This window comes from Candoia aspera, chromosome 3 (assembly GCF_035149785.1).
Source record: "Candoia aspera isolate rCanAsp1 chromosome 3, rCanAsp1.hap2, whole genome shotgun sequence".
Classification (NCBI taxonomy): domain Eukaryota; kingdom Metazoa; phylum Chordata; class Lepidosauria; order Squamata; family Boidae; genus Candoia; species Candoia aspera.
Window position 1 is genome coordinate 174,917,236 of NC_086155.1, and position 19,078 is coordinate 174,936,313.

General features: G+C 37.2%; 1 protein-coding gene across 1 annotated transcript in view; it reads right to left on the minus strand.

The window, feature by feature from the left end:
- Window positions 1-336: 336 nt before the first annotated feature.
- CPA6 (carboxypeptidase A6) overlaps window positions 337-19,078 on the minus strand; it is a 43,839-nt gene continuing 25,097 nt past the window's right edge. Inside the window, exons 7-11 of the mRNA XM_063300246.1 lie at window positions 16,124-16,234; window positions 15,846-15,936; window positions 11,902-12,104; window positions 1,280-1,364; window positions 337-609 (exon numbers count right to left, since the gene is read on the minus strand). Coding sequence (XP_063156316.1) covers window positions 422-609; window positions 1,280-1,364; window positions 11,902-12,104; window positions 15,846-15,936; window positions 16,124-16,234 — 678 coding nt within the window. The 3' untranslated portion in view covers window positions 337-421. The remainder of the gene's footprint in view (window positions 610-1,279; window positions 1,365-11,901; window positions 12,105-15,845; window positions 15,937-16,123; window positions 16,235-19,078) is intronic.

Genomic DNA, 19,078 nt, shown 5'->3' on the forward strand with positions numbered 1-19,078 from the left:
GCCAAGATAATTCTGATTCTTCTTTGGGCCAAGCTGATATTCACAGCTTGTATAAATTATGCAAATAAAGCAAATTTGAACAATGATTTAGCATAATTTATCCCTTTTCTTGCTAGACATGAGCTTGAATGAAGATTTGGTGTTCCCTTCTCACTTGAAATTTTGCTTTGTACCTTTTCTTATTTCCAGTCTTCATAATTTCATCAAGAATCATTCAGATACAATCAAGGATTTCTGCCTTCATGTACCCTGATGCCAGGATATGCATGGCCCAGAATACGTATCACAGATTTTAATATCTCTTACTTGTAGAAAATGTCACTTTTTCTCTCAACTAGTGGGAAATGTCATATTTTACATTTGATTGACTTGACACTATATCTTAAGAACAATTATAAAAATTAATACTTAACTGCAACCCTTAATGACACTTTTTTAGGAGGTGCATGGTTATATTTTTAACAGCCAGCATGGTCTCTGTACAGGTTGGCTTGATTAAGGTCTCAGGCAATAAAAATCCAAAATGACCTGTATCACGCAGTTCAAAAGCAAATGAATAGGGGATTCCGTTTTTATAGGCCCAATCCATTGAACTCCCAGAACTCACATCTGGAAAAAAAGAAAAGAAAAACATTTTATGTGGGGTTTAGGAAACAATATGCTAGTACAAGGATAGGGGTGAATTCAGCTTCCCAATCTTCTGCAAGGGCCCTCAAGCAGTGGGTGACTGCACTGGAAACAGGAGGACTAACGGCTTCTTAATCTATTATTATTATTTTTAGGATAGGAAAAGCCTCCCAATCTCATACCCATCCTTAACCCCCCATACCCTGAAAAACAGCCTTAAGTATTTGCCTTGGGGCAATTTTCATGGTTTGAGGGATTAAGTGTGGGAACAAAGTGAGAAGCTTCCCAGAGACCCCCAACTCATTCTTAATTTGGGGAAAAACCATGCTCTGGCAAAATTTGATTACTTTGGCACTGAATTGTGAGGTTTAGAAGGCTGCAAATGGGGCACTGAGAATGTCACAGGTGGCTTTCTCATCTGCACTAGTATCCTAAGGTTGTATTTAAGTTGCATTTTTTTAAAAAAGACACAACTACCACTCAGGGTTCATGAGTAATTTATAGTTGGCATTTACAATATGCTCTTCATTCAATATATTAATATAATTTGAGTATTTTAAAGCCTTTTCCCAGTAATCCTGCTTCCTGCTCTATTATAGTAGTCATCAACAGAAGTTATTTTTTAAAAAACCAACTTGTCAGAGACACTTACACAAAGTTCTGGAGGCGGGACCATATCGATACCTTATTCCATAAACCGACTCCAAGGCATTTACAGCATTAACAGCTGCAGATTCCTGGGAGATGACGAAGAAAAAAAAACCATCCCAAGAATAAATGAATATTAATTATTATATTATAATTATTGTATTTCATTTGAAATTGCAGCCAATGAATGTATAGGACAAGTATTATCCAGTTTTTTAGTTCTACCCTTCATAGCTTATTGTATCTTGTGCCCCCAACCCCTACCTCTGGAACCAAATATGAATCATTTTCATGAATATCCTTGCATAAATCTATACATTTCTGCTTATATGCATATCACTCATCATAAGGATCTGTTATGGGAATATTATTGATTCAACACCAGCATTAACGGAAGTATTGGAGAGGACATCTCTGTTCCTGTCAGCCTTCCCAGGTAGACCACACAGGAAACACAACCACATGAGTTAATTCTACTTTATTGTAAGGCTACATTAACAGAATCTTGCAAGTCTGAAAGTACAAATCTCCCACTATCTCCTTTACAGCCTGAGAAGTCTATCTCAGTCTAGATCTACCCAATATAGGTCATTTGCCAAGGACATTCAACTGGTTTGGCTACAGGGGAAATTGGCCACTTGTTTTAGGATTCCACCTGTCTTTGAAATGTTATCTCCTCGTTCACTAGCTTTAACAAGAGAATCACCCTACCTGTGAGAACCACAGATTTAGGGTGTTTTTACATGCAATAATTTGTTTTCAGAATATACACCTTGGATGATGATGATAATCATCATCATCATCATCATCATCATCATCAAAGCCTGAAAGACTCAGGTCCTTTTTTTTTCCTTGGTGCCATCAAGATATACAGATAACCTTATGTATGGGAACTCTTTTGGCTGGCTTCTCTTGCCAAACGCTAGAAATGGAAGCAAGCACAAGAAGGCATTCCAGGATGCAGGTTTTTTGATAGGTTTATTGCAAAAAATAAACAAAAAACAAAAAAAAAATGAAGCAGTAATGAAAGAATTCCAGAGACTGCTATGTATCAAATACAAACTCTTTTATAGTGAATTCCTGGTACAGATTCTTGCATCTTTTTTCTCCTGCAAATGCAGCACAATGGGTTTGAAACTCCTCTTTGGACTGGAGAGATGCTTTCCACCTGTCCCTTGTTACAATATTTTCAGGCTGCTTATTTCTGACTTGCCTGAACCAGCTCTTATGCTTCACTTTTGATGACGGGTGTGTACATTATTTTACTAGGGTTAAATGTGTTTACAATGGAATATACTTAAAATGAATCAATACAATTGTTTGAAAGCAAAAGATTCCCCTCGCTCACCAAGCACAGAAATGTTACAGAATTTACTTATTTATATATCAAATTTATATAGCCACCCATCTCCCAGAAAAGTGACTCTGGGCAGCGTACAACAAAATATGAAATGCTTAAAAATTATCAGCTGCTAAGCAATTTGAAATGGGGATTGTGCATAGCATGATGCTTTAATTATGCAAGATATGTTACTTAAAAGAGTGAAAGTTGTGAATATAGGTATACTGGCTTTTATTTAAAAAATCACTAGAAATATAAAGACTGTACAAGTGCAAAACGATGATTTAGTTTACAACTGGTTGCACCATTCATTAAACAGTCTTCTACTTACTAGTACTGATCCCAGAGGACACTTACATTTGCTGTATTTTTAAAACTAAAAAGTATTGCATCATATTCTAAAATTAATTAGCCAGAAGCAGTATCATTAAGTATTCATTTTTAAAAGCACTGAACACTTAACATTTCAGTCTGAACTTCTGTCCAAAAAATTCTTAATTCTGATCATTTTAGAGGGATTTGTGTATCTGTTTTAAGAACAGTAACTTTATATGCATATTATATTCCATTTAATGTCATGTAAGGGCTCAGGGTATTGAAATATGCTGATGAAAGAAATATAAAATAAAAAATAAATCTTAACATTTACTATTCATGAGAATCATTCTATTTTGTACAGCTTTTCCTCCCAAAAGAGCTGACTATGTAGCACTGTTATTGCTGTAATTACTGTTATGAAGTCATTGTTAAGATTGTTCTTTTGTTGCCGTTCTAGAAGCAGAATTATTTTTCCTACAATTGAATCACTGGATAGTACTAACGCTAAGAAATCTTTTCCTAATGTTCCTAAAACAATGTGATAATGAAAGAATGGATACAGGATGTAATTGGGTGAATACACATAATTAGGGTAAATTCACATTACGTTATGGTTTCTTTGATCATACTCTGTCGGAGAAGCTTCAGCTGGCTACCCAAATAAGCCATACCCCATGGTTTTCAAACCTCATTGGCTATTTACATATGTCACATTAAGAAAAATCAAGCTACATAATTTCTTAGTGAAATATGTGAAACCAATCTATGTATCAGTGTCCAATCACAAGCAGAATGCACTTGTACAATCCCCGAAAATTCCAATGGGCCAATACAGTCTCCCAACTCAAAAAGATTTCCCAGTCTGCTCAACTATATCTTAGAATGCAGTCCTAAACATCTGCTCTGAAAAATGTTTCATTAAATTCAGTGCATATACCCTAAGATCTATGGATAAAAGACTGCAGCAATAACCTGTAACTAGCCCTAAGCATGTAAAGCAACTGTACACTGCTACCCTGTTTCTCATCTCTGCTTCTTTCCCCTTCCTCTATTTTCCTTTTACTAAATTATAAACTCAGGGCAGAGGTGTGGCTTCTTAAACTTTATAAAGTACAATATGCTGATGCAGCTATATAAACAATTAGGGGGGCTACAAATTTAAATAATAGTGGGAAGAAAAGTAGCACATGATTTTTTCTAACCTTTACTATGCTCCAGGGAAACACTTTTGCTCTTGAAGAGATATATTCTAGCTTCTAAATGGAGATTTGCCTGCAATTCCACAACTGTGGGATTAGAAGTGCACTAAAAATTACTAACCTAAATGCAAAATTCAGGTTTAATTTGGATGCATTCCTTGCATATGCTACTGATTGATGAGCTGAGCTGAAACCCATAGTGCAGCAATCGTTCTGAATCCCAGATCTTCGTAAAAGGGAGTTTGAGAGTTATGCTGCTTTTGGCTTCACCGTATGATACCAATACAGCAAAAACAAAAACTTGTGTTCAATTTGACTATCAGAGCTTTTATTTTGGGGAAGTAGCTTTTTATACTATATTTAATAAAAAGAATGACTTTTTAATGTAACATGGCCTCAAGAATACCATTGCTGTTGTTTCCTTGCTAGAGTCTCTCTCAGATCAGTGATAAAGTATATAACGCATTGGCAAGAAGCTCTAATGCCACCTTTTTGTTAAATTGCAGTACAGAGAATGGCTTTACATATTGTGCTAAGCCATGGTTTATGTATTTTAACCATGGCTTACTGCTTTGGCTGGTTTGCATATTGTGCAAACCAACAAATCACAGATTACAGTCACAATGACTGCATTGACATGGCACATTAAAGCCCAAACCAAACAAACTACATTGTGAGGTAGTGTACTGTGTAAAATAGGCCAATGTAAGTTTATATTTCATGACTGTAGCAATTGAAGGAAAACTTCTGAATTAAAAAAAATTGAAATAACAAAAGAACATGTCTACACTGGATAACATGACTTGTGTACTGAGAGCTGTATATTCCTTTCTCCAGTTCCAAAGATCTAAATAATTTAACATTAATTCAGACAGTGACTGGCAGCACAATGCTGTGTAGTAAGCCGGACAGAAGCCTGTTTGTCTTCAACTCACAAATTATTAAAGAATCCTCTCCTTGCTGGATAGTAATGCTCATGGAAAAGCTTTCATCTCCTAGCCAACCTCAACATAAGATAAATCTGAGGAACTTGTGAAATTGGCCCCAAAGGAAGCAATAGGAAGATAGGAAGAAAAATTCTTTAGGATCTTGCTTTGTTGCTCAGTGGAGGTCACTGCATATATAAGTTGAAACCATATTTTTGAGTTTTCTGCACAAATGTGTTGTCAGCTAGCAAATGTTCTCAGTATTTGATTGAGACTAATCTATTCTCCATCATGTTTCTTTCTGTCTGCCCAAAGGCTTAGAGTAAAAAAAAATGTCTTGTGACCTTTTTTTTAATGTTTGAGCTTTGTTTTCCTGCTGCAAATTGTATATTCATAGTGATGTACTATGATTTAGCTACTGGTTTGTTGTTTATTTGTTCAGTCGCTTCCCACTGTTCGTGACTTCATGGACCAGCCCACGCCAGAGCTTCCTGTCAGTCCACACGCCCAGCTCCCCCAAGGACAAGTCCGTCACCTCTAGAATATCATCTTTCCATCTTGCCCTTGGTCGGCCCCTCTTCCTTTTGCCTTCCACTCTCCCTAGCATCAGCATCTTCTCCAGGGTGTCCAGTCTTCTCATTATGTGGCCAAAGTATTTCAGTTTTGCCTTTAATATCATTCCCTCAAGTGAGCAGTCTGGCTTTATTTCCTGGAGTATGGACTGGTTTGATCTTCTGGCAGTCCAAGGCACTCTCAGAATTTTCCTCCAACACCACAGTTCAAAAGCATCGATCTTCCTTCTCTCAGCCTTCCTTATGGTCCAGCTCTCGCAGCCATATGTTACGACGGGGAACACCATTGCTTTAACTATGTGGACCTTTGTTGTCAGTGTGATGTCTCTGTTCTTAACTATTTTATCGAGATTTGTCATTGCTCTTCTCCCAAGGATTAAGCGTCTTCTGATTTCCTGACTGCAGTCAGCATCTGCAGTAATCTTTGCACCTAGAAATACAAAGTCTTTCACTGCTTCTACATTTTCTCCCTCTATTTGCCAGTTATCAATCAAGCTGGTTGCCATAAACTTGGTTTTTTTGAGGTTTAGCTGCAAGCCAGCTTTTGTACTTTCTTCTTTCACCTTCATCATAAGGCTCCTCAGTTCCTCTTCGCTTTCAGCCATCAAAGTGGTATCATCTGCATATCTGAGATTGTTAATGTTTCTTCCAGCGATTTTAACTCCAGCCTTGGATTCCTCAAGCCCAGCATGTCGCATGATGTGTTCTGCGTACAAGTTGAATAGGTAGGGTGAGAGTACACAGCCCTGCCATACTCCTTTCCCAATCGTAAACCAGTCCGTTGTTCTGTGGTCTGTTCTTACTGTTGCTACTTGGTCGTTATACAGATTCCTCAGGAGGCAGACAAGATGACTCGGTATCCCCATACCACTAAGAACTTGCCACAATTGTTATGGTCCACACAGTCAAAGGCTTTAGAATATCAATAAAACAGAAATAGATGTTTTTCTGAAACTCCCTGGCTTTTTCCATTATCCAGCGGATATTGGCAATTTGGTCTCTAGTTCCTCTGCCTTTTCTAAACCCATCTTGTGCATCTGGCAATTCTCACTCCATGAATTGCTGAAGTCTACCTTGCAGGATCTTGAGCATTACCATACTGGCATGTGAAATAAGTGCCACTGTTCGATAGTTTGAACATTCCTTAGTGTTTCCCTTTTTTGGTATGGGGATGTAAGTTGATTTTTTCCAATCTGATGGCCATTCTTGCGTTTTCCAAATTTGCTGGCATATAGCATGCATTACCTTTAGAGCATCATCCCGCAAGCTTTTGAACAATTCAGCTAGGATACCGTCATCTCCTGCTGCCTTGTTATTAGCAATGCTTCTCAAGGCCCATTCAACCTCACTCTTCAGGATGTCTAGCTCTAGCTCACTGACCACACCGTCAAAGCTATCCCTGATACTGTTATCCTTCCTATACAGGTCTTCCGTATATTCTTACCACCTTTTTTTGATCTCTTCTTCTTCTGTTAGGTCCTTGCCGTCTTCTTCCACTTCCACGCATTGCTTGTTTAAAAATAATTCCTTGTCTCTTCTGGCTAACCTCTGGAATTTTGTATTTAATTGGGCATATCTCCCCCTGTCGCTGTTGCCTTTTGCTTTCCTTCTTTCTTGGGCTACTTCTAGTGTCTCAGCAGACAGCCATTTTGCCTTCTTGGTTTTCTCTTTCTTTGGGATGTATTTTGTTGCTGCCTCCTGAACAATGCTGCCAACTTCTGTCCAGAGTTCTTCTGGGACCCTATCTATTAAGTCCAGTCCCTTAAATCTATTCTTCACCTCCACTGCATATTCCTTAGGAATATTAGTGAGCTCATATCTAGCTGATCTGTGGGTCTTCCCTAATCTCTTGATTCTGATCCTAAATTGTGCAATAAGAAGTTCATTATCTGAAGTACAGTCAGCTCCAGGTCTTGTTTTACCGACTGTATAGATGTCCGCCACCTTTGGCTGCAGAGGATGTAGTCAATCTGATTTCGGTGTTGTCCATCTGGTGAATTCCATGTATAAAGTGGTCTCTTAGGTTGTTGGAAGAGAGTGTTTGTTATGCAGAGTGAGTTGTCTTGGCAAAATTCTATTAACCTATGTCCTGCTTCGTTTTGTTCTCCCAGGCCATGCTTACCTCTAATTCCGGGTGTCGTTTGACCGCCCACCTTAGCATTCCAGTCCCCTGTGATGAAAATAACATCTCTTTTAGGCATATTGTCCAGTAGGTGCTGCAGATCCTCATAAAACTGATCTACTTCAGCTTCTTCAGCATCTGTGGTTGGGGCGTATATTTGGATCACTGTGATGTTAGATGGCTTGCCCTGAATTCGAATTGAGATCATTCTATCGTTTTTGGATTGTATCCAAGCACTGCTTTAGCCACTTTACTATTAATTATGAAGGCTACTCCATTTCTTCTGTGGTCCTCTTGTCCACAGTAGTAGATCTGGTGGTCATCTGATGTGAAGTGGCCCATTCCAGTCCATTTCAGTTCACTGATGCCCAAAATGTCTATCTTTAATCTTGACATCTCACCAACAACCACATCCAATTTGCCCTGGTTCATTGATCTTACATTCCAGGTTCCAATGGTGTGTTGATCATTAGAACATCAGATTTGCCATTCACCACCAGCACCGTCAGCCACTAGCAGTCCTTTCGGCTTTGAGCTAGCTGCGTCATCACGTCTGGGGCTAGTTGAACTCATCCTCTGTTCCTCCCCAGTAGCATTTTGACCACCTTCCGACCTGGGGGTCTCATCTTCCGATGGTATACCGACATATCTCTGGTTGTACTGATCCATTTAGTTTTCATGGCAAGAATACTTGGGTGGGTTGCCATTACCTTCCCCAGGGATCACATTTAGTCTGACCTCTCTGTCATGACCTTCCCGTCTTGGGTGGCCCTTCACGGTTTAGCTCATGGCGTCATTGAGATCCTCAAGCTCCAGCACCACGACAAGGTAATGATCCTTTGCCCAAGTTAGCTACTGGAGACTAGCACATATAGAAAATGTTGGTATATAAGGAATGCATTGCTTAGCACATTGTTCTAATGAGACCCAACTCTAGAAAGGAATTTTATGTTGATTTTGCAAAGGAGCTGAAAACGGTTTATACAATGAGAAGGTGGAATATTGTCTTGATCTTGTGTTAAGCCATGGAAAGTCTTGAAAAGCAGTAAGAATTTTTGTTTTCTTATCTTTTCATTCCTTATTCATCAGTACAAGTTATCGGAGATCCCAACTATAAACTTCTCCAGGCTTGGAAGAAAATTTAAGAAATACATTGCTTCTTCCAATTCCACAATTGAAAAGGAGGTCAAGGGCTCATAGTGGCTATAACTATCAGTAAATTCTCATGATCTGGGCTCTTTCTCCATCAGGAGAGAATCAGAATCATGAAAAATGCAATTCTGAACACCTACTGAGTTTTGTTTATAAACTGTTGGTGAAAGGTGATTCAGAATCTGAATAAATTGTATGACTGAAATATGATGCAGAATTTGAATGTAGTAATAGGGATGCAACAGTGGGAATTTTACTACTGTAAACCATATATTGGATTACTGCAATGCACTCTATGTGGGACTGCCCTTGAAGACCATCAGGAAGGTGCAGCTGGTTCAGAATGTAGCAGCACAGGCAGTTATGGGTGCCCCTTGGTACACTCATGTTACACCTCTGATCCACAAGTTGTACTGGCTCCCAGCATGCTTCCAGGTGGAATTCAAGGTGCTGGTTGTCACCTATAAAGCCCTTCAAGGCATGGAGCCAGGTTACTTGCAGGACTGCCTCTTCCTGGTTGTTTCTATCTGTCCCACTAGGTTTGATTGGAGGCATATGCTCCAGGTCCCTTTGATTAAAGAATGACATCTTATGTGACTATGAAGCATGCCTTTTCCATTCAAGTGCCTGTCCTCTAGTGTCCTAACAGTGAGACACACACTGAGACGAGGAGTAGTTCTCTAGTGTTTATTACTGCTACATAAACAGAATCCTAACAAACTGAATAAGCGTGGGAAAAACCCAGACATATAAACCCCAAAGGCTAAGGCGGGCCTGATCTGTGTCTCTTTGAATGGCTGCTTAATTCCTCAGTACTGCACATGCGTTTTCCACCCTGGATGGGAGCCCCCTGCTCGCCATCCTTACTCGTGACATCTAGAATACCATACCCCCCAAGTTCAGATTGACCCTGACCCTGTTGGCCTTTTCCAAAGCACTGAAGATCTGGATGTACTCTAGGACCTGGGGGTTGGGAAGTTCAATAGCCTGTTGAGAGGCTTTTGTTAATCATTTTGTTTGTGTTTACTGACCACTGTAAACTTTTACTTTTTGTTGATTTTTTTTCTTTTTGTTTAGTTTTTCTATTGTTTTTAACATCTTGTTAGCCACCCAGAGTCACATTAGTAAGATGAGTGGTCATATAAATCAAATAAAATTCTTCCAAACTATACTGAACTAGCTTTGTATATGTCAGCTGCTACAAGGATATAATATGCTTCTTATTGAAAAGGCTAATTGTCTCCTTGCTCCCTCCAGAAATTAGGATGTCCCCGACCCTGCTGGCCTTTCATAAGGCTGTGAAGACCTGGCTTTGTGCCGGGGCCTGGGGCCTCGAACGCGTGGATGGTCCCGTCTCTTGGCTGTATTAACATTCATGCATTGCTCGCTTGGCAGCCATGCATATTTATTCTGTATTTATTTTATATTTTAACTGTTTTAATTGTTTTATAGTTTTATTGTTGTAAGCCGCCCAGAGTCACTCGCTGAGATGGGCGGCTATAGAAAGCAAACAAACAAACAAATAATGGTAGTATGCTTCAATGTCCAGAATAACTTTGTACCTTAAAAGTAAATATGATGTCGAATTTAATTTTAATTGAAAATCATTCCTGGACTATAATTTAATATACTGATTTTTATCTCATCCAAAATCAGTTTTTTTAATGTACAGAATCTATATTTTAATTTATACAGGATATTAGATTATCAGTATTTATTCAATTTATTATAGCTTATAATTTTAGTCAGTGATTTATACTGTGTTGACCTTGGTTCCTAATATGTATTTTTAGGTTAAACCTTAATAGTGATTCCTAGTTTTTTTTTAAAGTGATATAACCTATTTTATATCTCATATGTAATGAACGATATACTGGAAAACTATCATCTCCATGCCCCTGTAGATCCTTTGTTCACTTACTTCTATTTTATTATTTGTATTTTACTTTTTACTTCTTTTTACATATCTTTTATTTCTTTTTATACTCTCATTCAATAATAAAAAAGGAAAGAATCAAAATAAGTGGTGTGAAAAAAATTAAACTTCCAGGGCATTAATTGTGCAGCTTTTACCAATACAAGGAATAGCATTTCATCCTGGGAATGTAGATAGGATGCTATATGACTGATGTGATCTGTGTTCTACATATGTGTGTACGTTTGTGCATGTGTGTGAATATATTGTGTGTGTGTGTGTGTATAATACAAATGAAATAATACGAATCTGCAAGATATGCTTTCTTGTTGCAGGATATCTCTGGCATATTCCAGATGATCAGTTGTTCCTGTGTGGAAGATCTGTCATACTGCCCAATGGAGATCTGCCTGGTGTGCATAATGAGCTCGTGTGGACCATAACATATTGGCCATTATATAGAATAAGATTCCTCTTTCTCCTTCCCTTTACTCCTCTCTAATCCTGCAGATTTACAGTGGCTGAATTTACGTATCATGTTCATCCATGATTTTTAAGTAAGCCACAATTGGCTATGTATATGCAATAAGCTGGAGCTAAAATCACAGTTTACCAACCATGATACAGTACCTGGATTGTAGTCTTGTATTAAAACCGAAATCAAACCAACCGCATATTGACTTAAAGCAATGTGTTAATCAACCATTATATGTCAATGCCATTGTAAAATATATTCATTTGTCCCACCTCCCTGAAATATGATTTGAAGTCTCAAAGATACTATCCCCTCAATCATTATGTATTTGACTGAAGAATTTTAATAGGTTATATAGTCATAAAATAATTTTAAAAATCTAGTTTTCAATGTTTTTGGCTCAGCTAAAAATAGTTGTGTTCCCCTCCCCCACCCCAACTCTGTTCCCTTATTTTGGACAGGACAACGTACATTTGAATTCCTATGAGATTTATAATTATTCACTGGCAAAGGAGGAGGGGGGACTCAGAAGCACATTCTTTTCACTAAATTAAAAAGCATAATTGGCATGCAAACATGCAGAATTTTTCAAACTCTATACTTACCACACAGCTAAAATTTGGAATTGTTGCATACTTATAAGAGTATGGATACAAGAGCATTTGGGCGTATGCATGAAAGGACAAATAGGCTTTTATCTGAGTCCGGTGTTTGCGAAGAAAATGAGCAACAGCCTTCACTTCTGGTTCAGATTCAGGGAATGGACCACAGTATGTATCGTCACAGGGGTGGAGGGAAGCACCTTCATCTACATGTTGAAAGGAAAGGAATGATGATGATCCCCACAAAGTTAAACCTAACTCAAACACAGACACAGGGCACACACATAGTACCTGACTGAGGTTCTGTCTTGAACATATTAAGGAAGAAAAATAATCCAGCTTGGACCAGTGACAATGGACATAATTCCAACAATACAAAAAATACTTTTGATTCCCTGGTGGCCAACCTTGAAGATGATGATGATGATAGGATGAGGCTGAACAGAGATGCAATGATTTCATGGGAATAGGGAAGATTTTAAGTCAATCTTTTCCTGTCTGGGATTTACAAGGCTTTTAAAGGCAAACTAATTGTACCAGAGCTCACACACTTATTTTTCTTATTTTCCTGCCAAAAAGTAGTGGAAAGTTATGCTCCTCTTATTTAGTTTGCTGCCTAATTCCAGTGATGCAATTATGGGAGGCTCCAGGAACCAGAAAAAGAGATTTGAAGGTTACATGCAACTATAGATTGTCCATCATTGCTCTAATTGGACAAATTGGGCTGGCACAGTTCAAGTATTAAATCTGATTTGCATATAATTTTTTTAACAAGAGAAAGGCATTCTATATGAATCAAAATTCGTTATTTTCTTGACGGGCCAAGACATAATTTAAAATGACTTGGATATTGTTTGAAATTTTGATTACAGCTTCAGCACTCATGTAAATTAAAAGAACAGAAGTGGCTGGACCTTTCATTTGAGCCAATGTGATTCTTTTTTTATGAATGATTTGGTGACAAGAAGAATGTAACCTAGCTTCTGACCAGCAGTTTAGGAATATCCTTAACCATAAACAGTAATGGATCTGCTTCACATGAGAGATGCATGAACATAATACTACACCACAAAACTTTCTTGTCTGTGACAGACTGTTAAACATTCTTGTCAAAATATTCCTCATATAATGCGTGTCTTCAGTCTTAAAATAATGAGATGAAACACTGCATTAAAAAATTGAAGTATCATGTAATTATTATAAAGTTAGTTTGATCCTTACTCTTCAGCTAAGCAGCATGTACTGTTACAAGAGGAAAAACTCCAGCGACTTGTAACTCAAGGTTTAGGTTAGATGTGTCTGGCTCATATGTATTATTCATATAAAAAAGCTCCATTCAAGAGTAAGGAGACTGTGACCTCTGGATTTTGCTACCTATAGCAGCTCCAACCAACAGAACAAATGCAGGAATACAGGTTTCCTTTCCTGATAAAAGGAAATGGGATTTGGAAGTTTGTCCAGCCCATGACATTTTGTTAATTTACTGCTGATTGGTTTGTCCTTGGTTGCCATTACATATTTTTTATACTGTTCTTTATTTTGTATTTTGAGTTTGTATTATATGTTAGCCATCCTGGGGTTAGAATTGTGAGATGGGTGGCCATATAAATTGAATTAATAAATAAAATTAATTAATTAATTAAAAAAGGGAAGCAGAGCTACATCACTGACCCTGCCTCTAACATCATTTCTAACTTCCTTGTTTCATCTCCAATCTTCATACGCTGAGCAAAAAATCAATGTAACAGCCAGCCTTGCTCATGAATGCTATTCCATGTGATTAGGAGTGCCAGTCACTTGGATTTCCTGATCATGTGAACAAAGATCCACATATCTGCTTCACATTTTTCTTCAATAGTGGGATAGCTCCAGAGATGGGGCTAGCTGTATTATCCTTATTGTGAGGTTTTCCTTGTGCAGTTAAAACAGGATATAGAAAGAAAACTTCTTGCTCCCACAATTTTGAGTAAAAGAATATATCTCTTATAAGACTTACAACTTTGGCAGAGTCTAAAGTTGCCTGTATTAAATCATTTGTAAAATGAAAGGGAGGAGCAATTAAACAAACCATTCAATATGGACCAGAGACTTTGTCAAATGAAGAAATTTTTTAAAATTCCATATAGAATAACATGCAATAGTGAGTGTTGCATCAAGGTACTCAAGTCAGAAAAAGAAAGAAAACAGAGTTGACAGAAAAATGTTGCCTTAAAAAATTAAAAGAGCAAAGCAAAACAAAACAAAATAAAATAAAAGCTCACTGAATGCCAAACTTGGGTAGAACAAATGCAAAACTTAGATGTGTGCTGAAACACATTTATCCTGAGATACCCACTTAGAATTTCAAGACTTAAAATCTGCTAATTGAACTAAGGTATCTCATTAAGAATTCAAAGTAAATATATTTAAAATAAATCAAGACCTAAATTTCTGAAGGATCTAAAAATTTGAACTCACAACTTCTTTATTCATGTTTTCTTGAGAGAGGAAATATAAGATGACAAACATTCACAGAATTCAGAGTAAATATTTTTAACTTTTCATCTGTCATTATTATTGATTACTTTTCACCCTTGGACAAATTCATTGCTGTTCTGTATCTCCCTTTTTCTCTCCTAAAATCATTTATGTTAAAAGAAAGGACAGTTATATGAATTCACTCTATACAAATACAAAATAGTATTTGGAAAAGCAAATAGAAGTACTATCTGAGCAAAAGTAAAATGGACAGAAAGGAGAAAAGAGTTTTTGGCTGAAATGGAAACTTTAATGAATGATATATAGTTCAAAATGTCACTTGATAAAAGTTTATTTTTCATGTTTTAAGCAGGTAATTGACTTTAACATTTACAGATTTTTTTCCTCTTTCCTTTCTCTTCTGCTTTTATGCTACAAAGTACTGAAGGAAAAGTATTGATCAGAAGGACTGCGGTAAATGGTGCTATGAATATAGCTTGCCACTCATGCTGAACTATTGACACACATCCCAAAAGATGGTCATGTACAGGGTCAGATACCCAACCCCTTCCCTCTGCTAAGAGTGGGAATGTTCAGCTGTTTAAAACAATACCAGGGCTAGAAAATGCTTAGGTCTATCATCATTCCCTAATGGCTCTGCGGGAATTCCAGGTAACTGAAGCAAAGGAAACAATCTATTTTTTGAGTCCTTTATTTCTGTAGAAATGGATTCTGATTTCTGTTTCTGTGTTGTACTAAATCTCATTGTCTCATGCTCTTATTTGTCTGTGCAAGTTAGGAACTGTAATTAATTTCAGCTGGGTTCTTACTTCAGGCTGTGTTCTGGAAAATATCTTTTTTCTCTACATAATCTTCTTGTAATTTATATTATTAATTTGGAACTCTCCATCCTGTCTCTTTATCTGAGGTCCATGATCTTCCACATGAACCTGTTTGTTTGTTAAGCTCTTTCTTGGACATTAGGCATAGCCCTGCTAAGAGGATACTCAAGCTAGGGAATGATTTTCAGAGTCATATTTCTCTAGTGTTTTCATTACTATATTTTACAAGCTAGCCAAAGTCAATCTTGTTTTTAATATTTAATCATTGGTTTCTCCCTGTGAATTAGAATTATTTTTAACTATCACTGTTTTTAGCATTTAGTGTTGCTCTTACTGTTCTTAAATTTACTATTTTTAGCTATCCCAAAGTCTAAACGATATTTGTAAGCAGGCCAAAGTCTGGATATTTATCTATATTGTGAATTCATGATGGTCACATAATAATGTGATCAAAAGTCAAACAAGATTCCAATGCCAGAATTAAGAGACAAGAGGAATCTACAGCCAAAAGTAAAAGGAGGGATTTGATTCTGACATAATTCCAACAGTATCATCAGAGTGCCAGCCATATATTTCCTTATATTTACCTGTATTATATACAAATTGTTAAGCTAATTGTTGTTCAAACTCAGCTATTTCTGGACTTACCACACCATTTCACTTTCCAATTACGATTAGCATCTACTCCATGGCAGTGGAACTTTGAATTCCTTGATCTTGTTTTCCTCCAGAATCGATCCTAGCCATAGATTTTTAAAGTATGAAAATGCAACATATATATAGATAAAACACTATGATATGCTTGTAACAAATCTTCTCACAGATAGTGAGAAGTTAAATATTTAAACTTTTTCCCAAGTACACTTCTTTAATATTAATATTATTATTATTTTTCACAAATACCTTAATGTTGACATATTTCTTACCTGGGTCCAGCTAAAATGATATCCATCCACATTAAAAATAGGCATGATAAAGAAATACAGTTGATTTAGCATTCTTCTCATGGCTGAGTCATTTTGATATGTCTGAAGAGCCTATCAGTGTACATAAAAATAGTTGAAATAATATGTGTAGTTCAGATATTTTGTGGATCTCAGCCCACTTTTAATTTGATTAAATGACTAGTCAATGAAAGCTTAAACAACAATCGATTAGTCCCCTATTTCCCATAACATTCTTTGTCCTTATGATTCTTATCACCCAGAAAAGATGACTATTGAGCTTCTGACCCTTGATAACCTCCCTCCTTGGCTACCAGTGAGTGACCGAAATTAAACACATTATTCAGTTACTGAAACCCAATAAGATACCTGGGGAAGACCTCCTACACTCTGAACTTTTCAGAACACATTTTGACTGGTGGGATCCACTGCTGGCAGGGCTGTTTACTTATGAAGACAACACTGGTTATATCCCAGCAGGATGGGAACTCTCCATTATAGTTCTGACACAGAAAAAAGTAGCCCCACTACTCAAAATCAAGCATGCTTTTTAAGATTTATTCTGGGGACTGATAGGAAGATACCTGCAACAGCAGCCAGAGCTGAAACAAGCACCCATTCCATTTACAGCCTAACAGTTATTAAAGTCTTTAACTACTGGTGAAGGATTCTCCCAATGGAACTTGATAGGCTGTCAAAATGTGCCTTGAGAAACAGATGGACACACTCCAACCCACCACATAGATGAATCAACTTCTCAAAATCATCTCACAGCTTGGCTTCTCAACACGATATCTACTCACAGCCAGACATCAGGCCAAGGCAATATTCAAAAAAAGAGTCTTGGATGTTAATGCCCAAACTGACATTGAGTCACTTGCAAACATCAGTTCATTGAAATGGCTGGCCAAAAATAAAATGTATTTTCAAACAGAAAAATACCTGACAAAGTACCATAGGATAGCCCTTACCAGAGCCAGATTTGAGCAGCAGGATTCTCTGGTTAAATATGGATGATTCCACCAAGTGCTCTGAGAGAAAGTATATTTGAAGGGTAACAGAAACAGAAGACATTGCGCACATCCTATTCAACTGCCAACTATATGCCCTAGCTAGGGCTCAGTATTTACAAGCACTACTTGACAGAACTACACATTGGGACCGTAACAAAAGATTATATTATTTCCTTCAGAGCGCAAACACATATGTAGTCATTAGAATTGCTAAGTTTATAGTCAGAACCGTTCAACTGTGAACACGTTTTATAGAACACATTGGGGTACCATGTAAATGTGATGCATTCATTCAAACTCATACTGTTTTGTATTTTAGTACTTATGTTTCTATATTCTATTTTATCTTACACTATTTTATCTCACTTGTTTATCTTTTATTTAATCCTACCTTACTCTATTTTATCTTACTTGTTTATCTTTTATTTTATCCTATCTTACTCTGTTTCATCTCATCTTACTTCATTGTACCTTATTTTATTCTATTTTATTGCAGCTGATGCTCACTGTTTCTTGATAAGGTCAAGTGATAATAGTAATAATAATAATTTATTAAACTTGTATGCTGCTTGACACTCAACAACTCTGGGCAACTCACAACAATCAGACAAAGAAATTACAACAAAATCAATAAAAAATAAAAAATAAAGATAAAAGATGGCAAGTGTGACAAAGCAAGAGGTGACATTGTTTATTTAAAGGAACTTGGAGTGCACTAACCCTGTAGGATTGAATTGGCCAGGTGGATATTATGGGAGACAGGCAGTCCCTTGAGTAACCAGGCCCTATGCCATGTATGGATTGATAGGTAACAACCAGCACCTTGAATTGCACCCAGAAGCAAACTGGTAACCAGTGCAGCTCATGAAGCAGAGGTGTTATATGGCCATACCAAGGCATTCTGGACCAGTTGAAACTTCTGGGTGGTCTTCGAGGGCAGCCCCATGTACAGCATGTTGCAGTAGTCAAGCCACAAGGTGACTAGGGCATGAGTAACAGTGAAGTCAGTGGAGACATTTGCATTCTCTACTTGGGTTTCTTATGTAACCTGCAAAGAGGTGCATAGTTATTAATCTTTTAGACAGGAAGAAACAGAAGAATATGAACTAATGATTGTAAAATAGAATCTAAATATGCAATTGCTTTATGAAATGAAGCTTAATTTTACAACTTCAGTTGAAATAAGAGGCATTTTGACATTGAATTTACTGGGAACCAGAGACTGAGATCCTATTTAGATGCAATTCTGTTTCCCATCATGGTAATTTCACTTGCTAGTCTATGAAACACATAAGCACTGAAAAATGCTGGTAATTCCCATTCAGTCACTAAACTACCAGAAGAGGCAGCAATGATCACACAGGCCTATGTGTTTCACTCTAATCACACAGCTGTTATATACTCTCAGACATTTTTCGCCACATTATATAAAATCACTTGAACATGCCTGCAGCTTGACATGACTGTCTTACACTGCTCTGAAAAGGTTATGAAAACAGAAACATTTGAGATAGACTTGATTATGTTAGTAATTATCACCAGCATCATATAATTCTGGAGCCTATTTTCATATGTCATTAAGGAAACATAGAATCAAGCTACCTGGAAGTAGCTCCCATTCCATGAAGTAAGTGCCTGAGTCTGGTCTATGTCAGTATACACTAATAAAAGACTGAGATGTCTGTTAACAAACTACAGAACATCAGTAACAGTTAAGGATACTGAACAGATTCTTTGTGGCATACAGTAGTATGTTTCTTCGTAAAAATTACCATTTGCAGGTAAACTGTGATGAACAATGCTGCAATCTTAATGGATTAATTGTTTATGTCCTGCTGATGACTAATTTCAGAGAAACAGAGATTGGTGTTTTTCATGTGAAAATCTCTTGACTGCAGGAGCAATTATTTTCCCAAATCACATT